Source organism: Anas acuta, chromosome Z (genome assembly GCF_963932015.1).
Source record: "Anas acuta chromosome Z, bAnaAcu1.1, whole genome shotgun sequence".
Taxonomy (NCBI): Eukaryota; Metazoa; Chordata; class Aves; order Anseriformes; family Anatidae; genus Anas; species Anas acuta.
In genome coordinates, this window is record NC_089017.1 from 40,188,442 (window position 1) to 40,206,120 (window position 17,679).

At 34.8% G+C, this 17,679-nt stretch overlaps 1 protein-coding gene across 2 annotated transcripts in view; it reads left to right on the top strand.

The window, feature by feature from the left end:
- Nucleotides 1–17,679, top strand: part of LRRC2 (leucine rich repeat containing 2) — a 72,392-nt gene that overhangs the window by 22,016 nt on the left and 32,697 nt on the right. For both annotated transcript variants that reach the window (XM_068667287.1, XM_068667288.1), the window contains exons 3-4: nt 6,433–6,643; nt 14,151–14,307. In XM_068667287.1, the coding sequence (XP_068523388.1) occupies nt 6,433–6,643; nt 14,151–14,307 (368 nt within the window). The remainder of the gene's footprint in view (nt 1–6,432; nt 6,644–14,150; nt 14,308–17,679) is intronic.

Sequence of the window (17,679 nt, forward strand, 5' to 3'; positions counted from 1 at the left end):
AACTATCCAAATAAACCTAATTACTCTTCAGTTACTGGGATGACTCAAATCCACATTAATGTAAGCTTTTTGTTTTCCAAGCTAATCAGTCCTTTGAAGGTGCAATCATCAAACTTGTTTAATAGTAATTCTTTGCAATCAGGTTAGTTAGATTTGTTATTTTGTTGGAGAATCTAAAATGGCAAGCAAGGAACTCCCATATCCTCAAAAGGAAATATCTATCATAAGAGATCTCAATTATGTGCTGTAAAATTTATTTGCTGTAGGTGTGGTGAGGTAACATCTGGGGAAGAATTTGTTGAAGAAAACTTCACCAAAATGGAAATACTTAAATATTCCATTTCCCTGCTGATTCTGCTTAGTATCTACAGTGCATTGTCTTGAAAGCTTACTGAAAATCAGTGGTTAAGCTGTAGTAAGACTTTAATGGCTTGCCAGAAATAACTCTTCTGTACCATCTACAGTATGTTATAGCGAAGTCTTACAGATGTGCTTTTGTGTTATAAATATAAAAGTATGTAACATATACCTATTAGACACATGTAAATAGTTTGTAATCAGCCTGATTAAAATTAGTTAAACTATTCTGATAATTAATGTTGAAATATGGGAGTAATTAGCTGAGTTGGATCCTTATATCTCATCTGGTTCCTAAGTCCAGAAAAAATATTTTTGTGTTTGTATTCCCACCTAAATTAGGCTTGACCAGACAAATATCCTTTATCTAAATAACAAAAATAGTTGTTTCTTTAATCTGACTGCAAGTGTACAATCAAGCTCTGGAGGAAGATGAAAATACAGAAAATATTACGAAATATTTATTACATCCTTTTAGTAATAAAAGGATACAAACTTTAGTAATAAAAGGATACAAAAAGGAGAACTGTGATTTTGTAGAGAACTCATTTGTTTGTCATATATGGAAATATGGTTTTGGACTATCAGGAGCCCTTAAAGTACCAAGACCAGAAATTTAATTTGTCTAGAAGAATAATAGAATATTTAAAGGCTGATTTTGTATGTGTGGATATATTCTGTTTGCCACATTTTTTAGATGTATTCTCTGTCTTTCATCAAGACTCACACAATAACCTTCAGATATTGAAAACATGGTGGTAATCTTACTTTATTTGAGGAGTATAAGGAAAGAAAGACTTAAAATAGTTTTTATTTTCACAAAGATCCTTTAAGGAGTATCATTAGCTCTATGCTTTGACAAAGACTACTAGACAGTGCTGACTGATAACCATGTGATTGAATCATATGGAACACAAGTCCTATGAGGAACAGCTGAGGGACCTGGGGTTGTTTAGTGTGGAGAAGAAGAGGCTCAGGGGAGAGAGACCTTATTGCTCTCTACAGCTACTTGACAGGAAGGTGTGGGGAACTGGGGGTCGGCCTCTTCTCACAGGTAACTAGTGAAAGGACTAGAGGAAATGGCCTCAAATTGCTCAAGGGGATGTTCAGGTTGGAAAAAAGGAGACATTTCTTCTCAGACAGAGTAGTCAGGCATTGGAATGGGTTGTCCAGGGAGGTGGTAGAGACACAGTCCCTGGGAGTGTTTGAGGAAGGGTTGGAGGTGATAATCAGGGACATGGTTTAGTGGGATATATTGGTCATAGGGTAACAGTTGGAGCAGATGATCTTGGAGTTTTTTTCCAACCTTAATGATTTTATGATTCTATGATTCTTTATCCTTTGGTATGACTTCAGTTGTAGCATGCAGAGGGTGGTGGAGCTCTAGAATAGTTTGCCCAGAGAGGCTGTGGATGCTCCAGCCCTGGATGTGCTCAAGACCACATTGGATGAAGCCCTGTACAACCTGGTCCACTGGATGGCATCCCTGCCCATGGCAGCGGAGGTTGGGACTAGATGATCTTTAAGGTCTCTTCCAACCTAAGCTATTCTATGATATGATATGATATGCAATTTACAGCTCTGTAATCTCTGCTCAATTATACATATTGACTTGACAGAAGTTACACCTCCAGGCCAAAAAGGCCTGATTGATTCATTTGGTTAGCACACACCACAAGGGTCCAAGTAGGGATTGTAAATAATTAGACCCTCTTCCCTTGGCGTATATCATGTTTTCATTCTAATATGTACTGTACAAAATTATGCATGTTAGTTGCTCCATTATTAATTCACTTTCCATCTGCTCGAAATGTGCTTGTACATAGTACTTAGCCTGGTAACTACAAGAAAACATTCTTTAAAAGCTTAAAACAGCACATTGACATAACTTGATGTAAGAGTGGTATGTGACAAAGAAATTTGACATAGGATTTCCACCTCAGTCTGGGATATCCACGTTGAATTTCTCACCAGTTTTAATTCTTAATGCCTTTCTTCTGAAGTCAATATTTCACCAACTGATTTGATTAGCAGTGATTTTTGTTGTATGCATTTTATTTTATTTGTCTAACACTGTATAATGTCCTCCTGAATTTTGTCTTGTATGTGTTATCAATAAAGTGTCAGAGGACAGTTTATTCTTTCATCTTTAATGCAGTTGCCTTTTGACCTTTTTCTATATTCTTTGCTGTAAGAGAGTAAAATCTCAGATCTGAGCCCTCTGCTCTTGTGTTCCTGATGTCTACTTGACACAGCCAGCACTGAGCTGTTGTACAGCAGCTCAGTGCCTTACTTTTTTTTTTTTTTTTTCCTAGAGTTAGGCTTTTTGACCTCTTATTTCCATTTGTTAAGTTTTCTAACATTCTTGGAATTTATACCTTGAGGAACACATCAGTTATTTCTTTGATGAGTGAAGATGAATGAATATTAAAAAAAGCATCATGGGGTTAAGCTTTTTCAGTGTATTGAATTATACACTGAAATAAAATGTTTAATTCCTTGGTAGAAAATGAAGGAATTCCATGGAAGCGAGAGGGCAGTACTGGAGAATTTCTGTGCAGAGGCACAGAAAAGCTGTATGTGGAGGACTGGTAGGAACGTGAACAGTGGTATGAAAAGCTAGGATTATTTAGAATATTTTGGAAAAAAAGAGTGCCAAAGTTTTAAGTTCAATTTCTCCCCTTTAATGGTTCAGATTGTTTTTGTTTGTTTGTTTGTTCTCTTCTTCAGGGATTCAATTCACTATTTTATTTTTTTTCTTCCCACTTCACTTCCCACTCACCTTGCACAATAATGAGAACTTTTATAGTTAATTAGCTATGCTCACTGGTAGACAAGTTTTGGAAAACAATGAGTAAGTGTTTTGGGTGTGTTTATGTTTCTTATAGTATATGAAAATGTTGTTTTCTAGCTTTTCCGGTTGATCTCTTGCTGTTACATTTTCTGTCCCCTACTGCACCAGTGGTCTCTGAGGTTCAAAGGACAGATTGAAATAGGCAAGATAAACACTAAAAATTGAATTTTCTAATGTGTAAAACATCTGAAAGCTCACATGTCATGTGAGTGCTTCCAGGCTGCAGCTGGAGGGAATACTCTATGGTACTGCTGCCTACTGCAACTGAATATTTGAGAGTCTGTCCCTCTGTAACTAGAGGTAACAGAGGCAGTATCTTGGAGGACCACAAAAAGGGTTAGGCAGATGTGTCTCCTCTAACCCATTTTCTTGTGTCCTTGCTATTTCAAGTATCTTAGGAAAAGATTTTGAGATGCTGTGGTTTGGTTGAGGACTCTTCCTTGACTATGGTGACTTCTTCAGTACTCCTCTAGGGACTCCGTGGACTGAAATGTGGTGGTAAACACATTTCTGATTGCCAATTTTTTTGTTCTTCCTTACTCATTTACTTATCACAGCTTGCTGTGGTACAAAGCAGTTCACAATTAGGCACCAACAGAAGCTGGGAGATTTACTTCAGATATTTTTTTCTTTTATTCTCAAGCCTCTTCTGTTGGCACTTTAAATGTCAGTGAGTTCTCAAAATATTTACTTCTAAAGAGCATACTGATCCCTCCAAAGAACACTGAAGCAAAGGGTAAGTTTGACTTTTCTGCAGCTTCCTTAATGACTCCTGCTCTCTTAATAACATCGAGTATGCCTTTACTGCTCTTTTCATACCTTGGTAAGTTATTGTTCCCACCATCTTTCTGAGAGGCTTCTTGCTTCTGATGTGCTAAAAATCCTATTCCCATTCATCTGTATACCTGCAGTAAGTCACTTCACTTACCTTTTTATGCTTTTACTTTTAACTTGTCAGAGTTATACCGCCTTCTCATTCCTTCATGTGAACATAAATGTTATTTCTTTTTTTTTCCCCATTTTTGAAAGTGAGAGGAGGACGTGATCCCTTCTTTAGAATGTACTTACTCTGAAATGGTGCTGTTTTTATGCAATCTTCCATCACTTTTGTGTAAAAGTGCACTGCACTGTGTAAAAAAGTGAACTGCACTTTTTCATCTCCCCACCCAACTCCCCTCTACCCCCTCCCCTTCTCTCCCCTTCCCCTCCCTCCTCTCCCCCTCCTTCCCCCTCTCCCTCTCTCTCTCCCATGGGAATACATTGTGGTGATTATTATAACAGGGGTCTTCTGTAGTTCTCTGATGATCTGTGTATGGTATGATGTTGCTTTAAACTAAATCTAGTCTTCTTATGGTCTCTCAGACAAGCCGCTCTGATAAAGTCATGTGTGATTTGCAAAACTGTATACTATCTACCTTGTGTCAGTGTGGTATGTGTTTATGGATAGCTGAAGTCTCCTACTGTTGCTGTGATCTCTGCTTTCATGTTTCTCCAATATTCCCTAATGTTTCAGTAAGAACACCCATTCATGCTAGGTACTTCACTACTGCCTGAGTAACACCCTTCCTGTTTAAACATGCATTTCTGATCCCTGAATATTATTCTTTCTAGCAATGACTTAAAAACGTTTTTTTAAAGTACAGTATCCTATTCCCATACATATACTCTGCTCTTCATTTTTTATCATATATCTTTCAATGAGTGTCTGAAAATTGCTTACTTGCACCATATTTTGAAGATGTTTCTTGTATTTATGTTTGTAGCTGATTTATTGTACATGATTTAAAACCACATATTCTTGCTCATTAATGTGGCGTTATTTTAAACTTTATAATTTTAGAGCAAATCAAATGCTTAGCTAGGAATATGTTTACAATTTTTATTAATTCCTGCTTAAACTTTACAAACTTGCTTCTGCTTCTCCTTTTAGGATGTGCCATTCATGGGTTTGTTTCCCTAGAGGGCATATTATCCTCACCATTGTTCCCTTCTGCACCTGTCAGTTTTCTCCACGTCTTTAGCTTAAAATTTTTGCCAGAGGGTGGAGATCACATAATTGAAACTTATGCACAACAAAAAAAGTCTATCATTCCAAATATGAGAACAGATTTATGAAACAAGACTCTGCAGAGTCTTATTTTCGTGTAAGGAAGTCTTGCTTCCGTTAATCAACCAGTTCCTTAATTGACTAAGCTGGAATAAATCTCTCTTAAATTAAAGCATGTGATTTTAGCACTGCTTAATTATATCAAATTGAATTTGCACCTGAAGTTATATAGGTAATACTTTGCCCTGGAGGTGAGCCTAAAGTTACATGGAAATTTAAACTTAAATTAGTTAGCATGTGATAACTTTGACCTTATCTTTCACCTTTGAAGATGGTGTTGGAAGATAATGTTTAAAAATGGAAATAGATCATTATACTTGAACAAGAAAGGGCAGGAAAAAGGGAATATTTCTAACACCTTACTTGTTAAAATAATTTTTTTTTTTTTTCAACTGAAAAATTTTGCATATGTATTATCTTTTTTTTTTTTGTGTATATACATACGATGTTCCTTGTTCTGTGAGAAAGTATTTTCTATCCTGTCTAATTTCCTGTGAAATAAAGGGCATCATTCATGCTGCTTTCTATGACAATAGGCTTAGTCTCTGTTTTTCTGTTATTCCCTGAGTATCACTGTATTACACACACAGAATTTCTAGGTTGGAAGAAACCTCAAGATCAGCGAGTCCAACCGCTGACCTAACACTAACAGTCCCCACTAAACCATATCACTAAGCTCTACATCTAAACGTCTTTTAAAGACTTCCAGGGATGGTGACTCCACCACTTCCCTGGGCAGCCTGTTCCAATGTCTAACAACCCTTTCGGTAAAGAAGTTCTTCCTAAGATCCAACCTAAAACTCCCCTGGCGCAACTTAAGCCCATTCCCCCTCGTCCTGTCACCAGGCACATGGGAGAACAGACCAACCCCCACCTCTCTACAGCCTCCTTTAAGGTATAGAAACTATATGAAATCCTGCTCATCTGAAATCCATATATCAGTCTCAAAAATCTAAACAAGACTCCAGGAATGCATTTGCTTTTCTAAATGACCAATACATTAGGTGCATGTTTACATTTTGTTATTTATTAATGCAAAAAAAATTGAGTTTTAAGACTTCTGTGCTCTGTGATTTCAGCTAATTCACATAAACACTTTTTGTCACTATTTCAGGATAAAGCAGGAATGGAACTTCATACTGGAGTGCCGGAAGAAAGGCATTCCCCAATCAAAGTACCTTAAAAATGGCTTTGTAGACACAGATGAGAAGGTCTTGGACACATATGGAAAGACTCCTCAGCTCCAGAAGAAACGTGCTCTGTCAGATGAAGCAAATAAGGAAAGAAACAAGTTTATTTTTCAGCTTTCTGGGCAGCAGTGGACGGTAAATATAGAAAATATATTATTGTTGTTAAAGAGATTGGGTAGCTTTGCACTGTACCTTCTAATGCTGCAAAACATTTTTTTCATTGCCAAACATATGATAATGATGTTTTTTCCCTGTGTTAGAAGTGACAAAAGCATTTCTTCTCTTACTTTAAACTAATGGTTTAGTTTTTAAATATGCTAAATATTTTAAAGACCCTACACATTTTTTTTTTTTCCCAAGCTTTGTGCTTCTGGTTATGTATTGAGTGAAATACAATACAAGCTTAAAAATGAGCTCTGAGTTAATGCTGGTTTGAAATTCAGCAAAAGAGGAACAACAGTGTGCCTGGAATTTTTACAGTGTGCCTGGAATGATTTGCCTGAAATGTACTTATAATGCACATTGTTTTATTAAGGAGATGGCCTTTTTTATTAGAATATTAGAGTTAGATTTTTATTTTTTTTGTAGTTTATCATTTTGAAATGGATTTTTGAAATTTTAATTAAGAAAAGTGCAAATTGAAAAACCAATCTACAAGGTGAATAAATCTTATCTAGTAAACAATTATTTTGGTTAACCTGAAACATAACTTTGTCCCATACTTGAAATTGGATATGAAAGTCTTTTCTTTTTCAGCTTTATTGTATTTATTTATTTATTTTACTTTAATTCCTTTCTGAATAAACCAAATGTAAGCAAAATTTCTGGAAAATAAAGTATAGTTCCCATCTAGCTCTAGAAGGGAGAACGTAATGCCAATCATTTATCTGGTGGAGTGTTACTATATTTTAGCTTTCAAGGACCTTGCATATTGACAATAATATTAAAGCCGTGTAATTCATAATGCACACTCTCTTGTATTGTAAATTTTTATGTGCATTTGAAGGGAAAAAAAAGAGATATTACAGCTCCTTGAACACTGATATTGTACCACCTGCAGATATATACTTTGCATCACATAGCAGAGAACTGCATAACTAAAACTTTTTCTTCTTCTCTTTTGCCAGTTGGTTAACATTTTGTTTTACTATCATAAACATGGCTTTATATTAAGAGGTAAAATGAAACATATAGTTTATTGGATTTTCCATGTTATTTCATTTCAATATAACATGTTGAAAGATCACATTTCAGAGATACTGGTGTATGGTTACATACATTGTGCCATCTTGAGCAGTACAATTTTAACCATCATGTACTTTCATTCTGTCTTCGTATCTTATGTGGTCTTATCACACAACCATTGTGTATTGTTGTCCAGACCCAGCCCGGCTAAAAATATCTTGCTTTCTCAGCAAGATATTTTGACATAATTCAGATGTCTGCAGACAAAGATAAAATAAAAACTGTTTTGTTTATAGAAGACCATTGGTCTTTCAAAGTCAAAGAGCACTGGCAGTCTCTAACAGGGGAAAAATACTTTAAAAATATGATAATCCACTTGACAAAGTTCTGAAGGAAATATATTTCTCCTTAATGTAATTTTCTCAAATATCTACTTTGGTAATTCAGATAATATAATTTCTCTATATTTTTTTCTTTCAAATGTCAGCTGTTACTTCCAAAACAAAGAAAGAATCAGACATGACACTCCCCTATCAGTCCTTCAGAAGAAATTGCACTTACAGAAAATGCATTTCCAAAATATACAACCTAAGCTGCACTGGCTGACAATTTGTGTGTAGAAATATCCATGGTCATGGCACAGTTTCATCCCAAAATCCCCCCCCCCCCCCCTTTTGTGTGTGTGTGTGTGTGTGTAGCCAGGAGCTGTGGTGTCAATTGCACTTCAGATTTTGTTATTGATTTTGCACATAAATACATCTATGAGTGGAAACTTTGGGAGATTAAGCACTCAGACACTAGATGTAAAAACAGGGTTTGCTTTTGTAGTGTTGCAGGGACTTAAATAGCTTGTGTTCATATTGGCTGTTCTCTTACATTTGGCAGCAGTGAATAGCACAGCCCCACTAAGTGCCCCTTTGGGAACTAGCTGTTGAATTGTCTCTCTCTCTCACTTTTAGCTGATAAGTATTTCTATTACATTTCTTCTTTCTTCTCATCAATGAAGCAGTAATATATTCTCTAGACATTAGACAGATAAATCTGGGCAGGTTGTTGGTATGACTTACAGATTTAATTTTGAGAACTGGGCTTGCTTCTAGGCTGTACCAGTTTTCTTTCTGAATGCTGTGAAGTTAAGTCTCACAGAGGAGTAATCCCCAGCACAGGGATTTTGCAAGAAGAAAATAAGTGGCTTTACCATATCCTTCCCAGAGGTCTCCACGTAAGGCCTGTCATTAGAAACTTCAACAGCAAAAAAAAACCAGCTTCAAACAGCAAAAAACAACAAACCAACTAACTGAGCTATCTGAAATGTTGCAGCCAATTAGAATTATAACTTATACCAGGTACTCATCAGTACACATGTTGTCTAGATGGTAAAAATGTAGATGTTGCAAAGAGGCTATTGTCTCATGCTTCAGATCTGTAGAGCATAGCAGGGAATCTGGCTCACTGACTCTGTGCTGTTGAGTGCAAACTTAAAAACAGGTCTCATGAAATGTTCAACTGTATGCTGGAATAGCTTGGACAAGTATTTTAAAAATCACCTGGAGAGTGCTCTTTTGAAAATCTTCTTGGATCTCCTTTGGAGAACCGTAGTAATAGAGGAAATTAAAATAGGTCACACATTTTGAATTCCTAATAGGAATACCTTCCTTAAGGACCTCCATGCCATCTATTTTCTACTTTTCAAATGTTATTGAAATGCTAATGTATTTTAATTAAGTGGAAACTCACTATTCCTTTTAGTTATAAAGTAATTATTTTAACATCTCTGAGAAAGATAAAACTCATAGAATGAATATTAGGTTAAATAAATAGGCACTGAGTATGAGCTAGATAGACTAGCACTGCAATTCTATGGAAATGCAGATCCATAACTCCTTGTGGAACATTAATTCTTTTTAGTTATGCTTCACTTTTAAGTTAATTTTTGAGATGTAATTTGAGCCTGCAGTTGTCTCAAGTCACTATGGGTTTATGAGTTTGGTTGCAATATTCTATGATTCTATGATCTTAGTGGAAATCTTTTGAACAACAATGCTGTAAGCAGAATCAATATCAAGCCATTACACCTGAAGAACTTGTGCTCACTAAGACTCTTTGAATCTGAAAGTGATTTGGGCTTTATTTTGGTTATGCCTGTCTAGAATGGGTAACTTTTGGCTATGGATTTTGGTTGGTAACTGCATCAGTTAGATAGATTTACCTTTGTCTGTCAGAACTCCACAACTAAGAGGTTGTGTGACAACATTCCTAAGATTCAGTGGTCCTTGTCTCCTCTTTCATATACCAACCAAATATTTATGACTCAAATGTCTACATCTCCGTGTGGTGCATTTCTGAAAGCTAGGTACAGTATTAATTAATATTTATAATTAGCTGTTGAAATAAACAACAAAAAATAAAGGAGAGAAAAGATATTACAACAACAAACAGGCTGGTCTCATAATCTGACACTGTGAAAGAAGTCAGACGGAGTTTTGTCTTTTTAAACAATGAGCAGAACCCATTTGTATTGCCCCCAACAGTGAGTCTCTTAAATCCTCTTGTGCTTACAAAAGTCATGGGACTTGTTGTCATGAGAAGAGTGTGAGAAGAGCCACAAGTAAGTTGAGGTTCCAAAGGTATATTTCAGAAACTGTTATTTCTCTAAGAATTTTCCAAGCAAACCCCCTGTAAAAGAGAGCTCTTTAGGGACTTTGGACTCTTGAATTGTACAGTCAAATTACTTGTCTGGAAGAGAATGATGATGAATTGCTGAAACACTTAATTGAGATCCTTTGTACATGTAAGCATGTATCTACTGAATTAAATTATTTCTTCAGAGAAACAGCATGGCTATTAGAGCTGAATGAAAGCTGTAGAAAATAACACTATGAATATTCATACAAATTTTTCAATGAATTTACTTTAACTCTTTTTTCCTTTCTGAGCATTTGCTTTCTGCTTCTAACTAATGAATGTTTATTCTCTAGTGGATCAGTGAATTTTAAATGATTTTCAGAAGAAGTTCAGGAAAAACAACTTCTGTAAATTTTCAATATTAGTATTGACAAATGAGTGGTGATGATGTTCACTGAAACACAGAACATGGCTGTACTTGGCTGTGATGATTTTCTTCAGCAGAGAATCTGTATCCAACAGATTTAAACAACTCAAATATCAAATGTGCACAACAAATGGATGAATGAGTGATGCAAAAATTCTTTACTAGTAAATCACAATCTTCTTCATATCATTTCTTCACAGAAAATGTCAGCAAATTAATTACTAGATTTGTATTTGTTTTCTGTTTTTACCATCTGACATGCTCTGTCTTTTCACTGAGAACAGAGAATTTCCATTTATTTCCAGCAGTTAGTGACAGTGAGGTATTTGTTTGCCACAATAAATTAAATAGAATCACTGCATTGAATGAACAGAGAAAATCTCTCAGGCTTATTTCACTTCCAGAGATTTTTTTTTTTTTTTTCTCCACAAAACCTGTAAACTGCCTAACCCACTTTTGGAGCTAGATCCAATGATTCTCAAAGATGAAAGAAATTTGGACCCAATTTTGGTTTTGGTCAATGACAGATAAAATTACAGGGCTAGGAATAGAAGCAGAATTAAAACTTTAGAGAGCTGAATATTTTGGTCACAATTTTAATTCAGGCTCATGTCTGCTAGATAAGTTCTCTTCTAATTAAAAATAGTAAAATCAGCACTGGTTGTAAGTTTGCTATTTATTTCCTTTTCAGACTCTACTCCCTCCCATCCCCCAGTCAAAGGGGTTTGAGTTATTGTTTTGCTGTTAAAGGCAAAAGACTGGCTATCCTCCAAGTGTCAGTCTTCATGGAGTAATTTATCAGCAGGCTGCCAGCTTTAGCATGGCAACAGCTGATTACAAAAGAACACAAGGGAATCAGAGAGTAAAGCAAACATAAAACTTGTGCAAATTTCTCTTCCCTTCCCTATCTAGTTTGTAAATGAAGTAAAATATCACACCAGTGACACAAACAAATGTATGGTAAGATGGAGAATGTTAAAGAAAATCACATTATAGCAAAGAATTTGTAAACTTAGATTTGGAAATTGTAAATATGATTATAAGATATAAAGAAAAAATCCAAAGAAAGGAAATTAGTGTGGACAACTGGTAGAAGAATGGAATCTAGTTCTATTCTTTTAACTTTATGCCTGAATTTATGTCAGTTATTGCACAAGAATCTTGGCACTACTCATACAACAGTTAATAAAGATTTTTTAAAACCTTTTTCTCATTAATCATAGACAAATATTTTGTCTATTTTATTATTATTATTATTATTTTTTTTCTGGAGGAGCTGGGCAGCTTGGTCTTTATCTGAGAGTGATTTTTGTTCTCCATTGTCTTTTAAATACAAAAAGAACCTTGTGGGGTACCCCTTTGGTCTGGGAGAACTGTTTTTTTGGCTTAATAGGGGCAAGTGTTATCCTTTGCTCCCAGCTGCATTTGACAGCTGGAAGATAGTCAGTTTTGATAACAAGGTACTAAAAAACAGCAGGTCACTGGAATAGATCAAGACAGACCTAGGCTGTGGCACAACAGCAGAAATAAAGTGGCAAATAATATCTGGTTCCAAACATTTTTTCCCTCCGGTGTTAATGTTATGCATCTCCTTTCTTAGTGAATTAGGGTTCTTTCTTACAGTAGTATCTCTCATACTCCAGTTAAATGTTATTATTCCTGACGTCATGCATTTTCAGTTCTGTAAAGCTGAGAAAAGCAATACTAACCAAATTTGCAGTGGCACTTATTCTTTTATTTTGCTGTAGAAAAATGTGCAGGATTGAAGGTGTGGTAGTGGAAACCCACATCAGAAAGAAGGAGAGATTTCTCCTGACTTGTCCTAAGGCATTTAAGCTATTTTATTTTTCAACTGCCATAAACTGAAAAATATAAAAGATGGATCACAATGCAATATACACATAGAAAATGAAGCAAGAAATGAAATGATCCATACCAGACATGGAAAGACAAGTAGAAAAGCCAAACTACGTATATAGGCTAAATGTCTGCGTATGTATATTTGAAAAGAACTGAAATTTGAGACAGCAACACCCAAATAAAGAAAAAAAAAGTGATCTTAAGTCCAGGATATCTTTAATTAGAAGTTTTAATTTATCTAAGAGTTAAGCAACACTGCTTCTAGTTCAGAATTAAACAAATCAAAACCAAACAAAGCAAAAAAAAAAACAAAAAACCCGCAATTTAAGTGCATCACACCTGTTAATGTCTTGGGGCATCTATGAAACTTAGAAGGAAAAAATACCAAACAGCAATTTCTACTGTGTAGAATTCTTTATGTGCAGAAAAATAAATTGGAAGGTGTAAAAGAATTCAAAGCTTAAACTATTACACTTCTCTTTTTATGGAGCAAAGTTAGCTCCTCTTCACAATTATTTATTCCAGAAGTTACTAACATACAGTGATATAAAATCCAGGGCAGACTGGTAAATTATGTGCTGGTTTAGTAAGTTGACTTTAAGTGTTCCGACCTTCAGCTTTATGAAATGATTTTTATCTGATTCAGTTAAAGGGATTTTGTGACACAATTCAATGAAGTGTATATCTGAACTCAATACCAATTAACTAAAGCAAATTTTTAAGAATTAAAGGCTCTAAAACCTTCAGCCAATTTAGCTGTTATACTTTGGAAATTTTGAACAGATAAAATATAGTGTGAAAATTACCCAGAAGCAAACTTATTTGCTGTGTTTTTAAAACAATCCTAAAAATGTTAAAGAAAATATATTCTCTGAGTACAATAAGAACTAATTGCAATGGTTGACTGATTTAAAAATTGAATATTTTTGTTGATATTGAAATAAACAAATGAGCAAAAATTCTCAAACTGGTGAAATGACTCATGAAGTTACATAGTTGAAATAAGACTTTCAATAAGTGATATGTATTTATCCTAACTGAAATGTTTCTATTTTTTGGACCATGTTCCATCTTGGCAAACAAATTTTGCATCCTCAGCAGATATTAAGAACACACTTTTTGTTTTAGTGTCAAAACCTATATTGGTAATCTCCATACACCCACTATTTTGTTCCCATGTTGCATTTTACTGTATCTTGATGTATGAATTAAAACAGTAAAATGTGTTTTAGAAAAATTCTCCAGCTGGAAAAAGGAAATAATATGGGAGGCACCAAACATCTGAGTGTTTCAAATAGGTTTCAGTTTTAGAGCAAAATAATTGCATTAACAGATGAAAAAAAAAGATTATGTGGTGACAGACATCTGCAATACTCATCAAAAGATAACAACTCCTGTGAGGATTTGGCAAAATGATGTTCTACATCAAGATAATTTAGGAAAAGTGTTGAGATTTGGCCATGGGAATTCTTTTCACTCTATTTAGAAACATGACAGAACAAAATTCTATCTTGATGGTTTCTATTTATATAATCTTATTTACAGGAATTTCCAGAATCTCTGAAAGACCAGACCTTTCTGAAAGAATGGCATGTAAGCAATACATTGATTCAAACCATTCCAGACTACATTGCTTTGTTTCAAGAGCTGAGAGTTCTGGAGCTGTCAAAAAACCAAATCAACCATCTCCCAGTGGAAATTGGTATGTTGGTTCAAACTATTCAGTTATTTATACATTTGCCATCTAGCTGTATTGGAGTAAAATTAACATTCATAAATATTCTTATTCATTTCCTTATAATTTTATTCTCACTTTTTTTTTTTTTTTTTTTTTTTTTTTTTTTTCCCAGTTAACAGTCACGTTTAAATTTTTACAGTTAGCTGGTTGTGGCTAGAGTTGCTGAATTGCATGGTCTTAGTATGGCCCAGATGTGTGAAAAACTGACCTACAGTTTTGCTGACTATGGGACTATTGACTGTATTAAGTAGATGGATCATACTTTCTGAGAAGAGGTGGTGTTTTATGTTTGTCAAGGGTTAGGAAAAATAGAAAGAGTATTACAAGCAAAATAAATCAAAATATAAGATTGTGGTAATGATAAATCTAGAAATATAATCTTGCATAAAATCCGTCTTTTCAATTTTGCAATTGGTTCTGTAACAATTCCTATCAATAAACTGATATTTCCAAAATGACAACAGCGGTTTTAAAGAGATGATGTAATTCTTAACTCTTCTATACTTTCTGTTTTAAGCTCTACAATAATAATAACTTAGTAAGTGGCTCTTGTGTTTTCTCATCTTAAAGAATAAGAAACAGAAAGTCTGTGATGGTTCGAGAGGGATTTCCTGCTCTTTGGAGTGTTTGGAAGGGTGTTGCTCTAGACAGTGGTGCCTTTGAGAGCTGAAGGGATTGGGTGTACTATGAGAGTTTATGGGCCCCCGAGAGTCAAATCCATGCACCTATTTGTACTGACACCTTGACCTTTGTTTTCAAATATAGTAGTCCTAAGTTTTCCCTATGCCTGGTAATCCTAATGTACACTGTGAATTAATATCTTTCAGACAATGAATAAAGACTAAAGCCTTCATCTCCATTGTTATCATATGTTTATGAGAGAAAAACAGGAAGAAAGGGAGAGTGCATCTTGTAACACAGAAAGAACTGCTAGATTTTCTACCAGACAGAGTAACACTAATGATTTTGATTTATTTACTACTGTTACTGTTTACACAGAAAATTTCCCGCTGACATTGAGATATATTTTATAGTTTAAACCTGGCAGCTAAATATACTAACAAATCATAAGCAAGGCATGAATGGGAGATAATGGATATAAAATAAACAATAACTGTTTTGTCAGCACTTTGACTACAGAAATCAGATGGGTCAGTGAGATTAATGGACTAACACCTTCCACCAGGTAGTGAAGAAGAAAAACAAAAAAGGCACAGTCCTCTTCCAAAGGCCTTAAAACCTGGAAAAAAAAAGAAAAAAGAAAAAAGAAAAAAGAAAAAAAAAAAAAGAGAGAGAGAGTTTTGAGGAGTAGCTGTTTAGCAATCAAGGTAGTCAGAGACCAAGGAAGTTTTTTCTCTTTTTTTTTTTTTCCTTAAATTTTTGTAATTTGTGTCATTGACAATGAAAATATCACAAAGAAAAAGTGATCATGAATGATAATAAAGTCTGTTTCCAGAATAAAGATGCACAAACAGATCATTCTATCATAACCGATACCTGTAGAGGGCAATTGAAAAGGCACCACAGACACCTTTCTTGGGAAACAAGGAAGAAATTTTCAGGTGCTCTGAGTAGCAATCACTTGCATTTAAATTATGGGAATTTTGCTCAGTATTTTTGTGCTATCCCCATTCATCCACTTCCGCTCCAACCATCCCTCCAAGGTAAAAACAAGATGTTGATTTTTTTCCTTTAAATATTTTTGTTGCTGCTATTTTTTTTTTTAAATGTGAATGATTGGAAGGGCTAGTGAATACTATGCAACTATAATTTGCTTGCTTCAGACACAATGCTACAGCACTCAGCACTCTCCTGTTCATTAAAAGTGAACTCTTTTTCAGATTTTTTTTCTCTTCCCAAGATTCATCAGATGTATATGACTGTACTAAACCCTCATCTGTAGAAACCTGGATTTGAAACCTGTGGTGTCTTTTGAGACACCACATCATACAGTAGTCACATCAGAGCATCAGTTCTAGTTCATTCAGACAAAGACCTTGATTCACTGATGAAATTTAAAAAGAAATAATACAACAAATCCCCTTCTGGACTATGTAGCTAAACTGGTTAGCTTTATTCCTTGCCCAAACTGCTTAATAATTTTCAGTTTTAGTCAATGTCCTATTAGGATAGGACTTACTAGTAACACAATTACTACATCTACTAGTAGCACAATGAAGCTGCCCTTGTTATGATGTAAATTACAAAGTATTTTTTCTCTCAATTTGTATAATGATCTCTTTATGGACATGTAAATTGATGTGCTTCCAAATGGTGGTAGGTAAGTTTTTATTTCCTACATACTGGAAATGCTTGTTATCTTAATAAGGCCTTATAAAAAAAAAAAAAAAAGATTTTTTTTTTTTTTATTATTATGCTTTAAAAGACTTTAGTCTTCTAAATGTTAAATTATCACAGGGAAAAACTATTTTTGTTTGGCTTTAGAGCTCTTCTTAACAAAGAGTGACAATTAGGTGCTAAATCAGAAGTTAAGGTCGCTGGAAAGGTGAAGTGCTGAGGTATCTATCTATCTTTTTGTGTTCCATCTACAGCACAGACACAAGTAGGTAAATATCACAACTAAAACATACTTGAGAGTAATGACAGATGGTTGAAGTTGTCAGTGACATGCATGCTGTCGAGTCTTTAATCTTTAGCCAGAATTGAAACCGAGTTTAGACCAACAAATCATCCAGCAGAAGCTAAAACGGCGAGCTGTGTTTGGACTACTATTGATTCTAACAAGATGTCTTTAAAAGTATGAGAGAACAGATCATAGGAATATTTTCATTTAAAAAAAATAGTATTGCTGCAGTAGCAGTCTGTGAACTAAAATATCCGAGAGAACTGAAGTTCAGGTTTTATTTGAATTAGAAGCAAAAGCTCTAGAGAAAAGACTAAAACCCATCCTCAGATACTTCAAATCACTCTCTCAGCTATAACTATCTATGCAATTGAAAAGACTGAGATTGGATCAGAAGACAGATAAAAATGCTTTCGACTTCTTTTTGCATAACAGCAAATATTTTCATGGAAAACATGGAAAGCAAGTAACTAAAAACAGAGAAATGTGAGAACTGTAAAATGGGACTGTTGTCCATCTCAGAGTTGTCATGTTTGATTTTCACAGGAATAACAGAAAAAAATAACGAGGAGGAATGTACCCAGGAGATTTTTTTGGGCAACAAAGTTATGGTGAATTTGATGTTCTGGCTCTTGAGTGCATGGGTACAGTGCAGGAGCTGTGCAACAGCTGTGTATCATCTTGTGCACAGGAAAACCAGAGTCTTTGTTTCAGCTTATCTGCTCACATGAAAAAGAGAAATCACTTTTCTA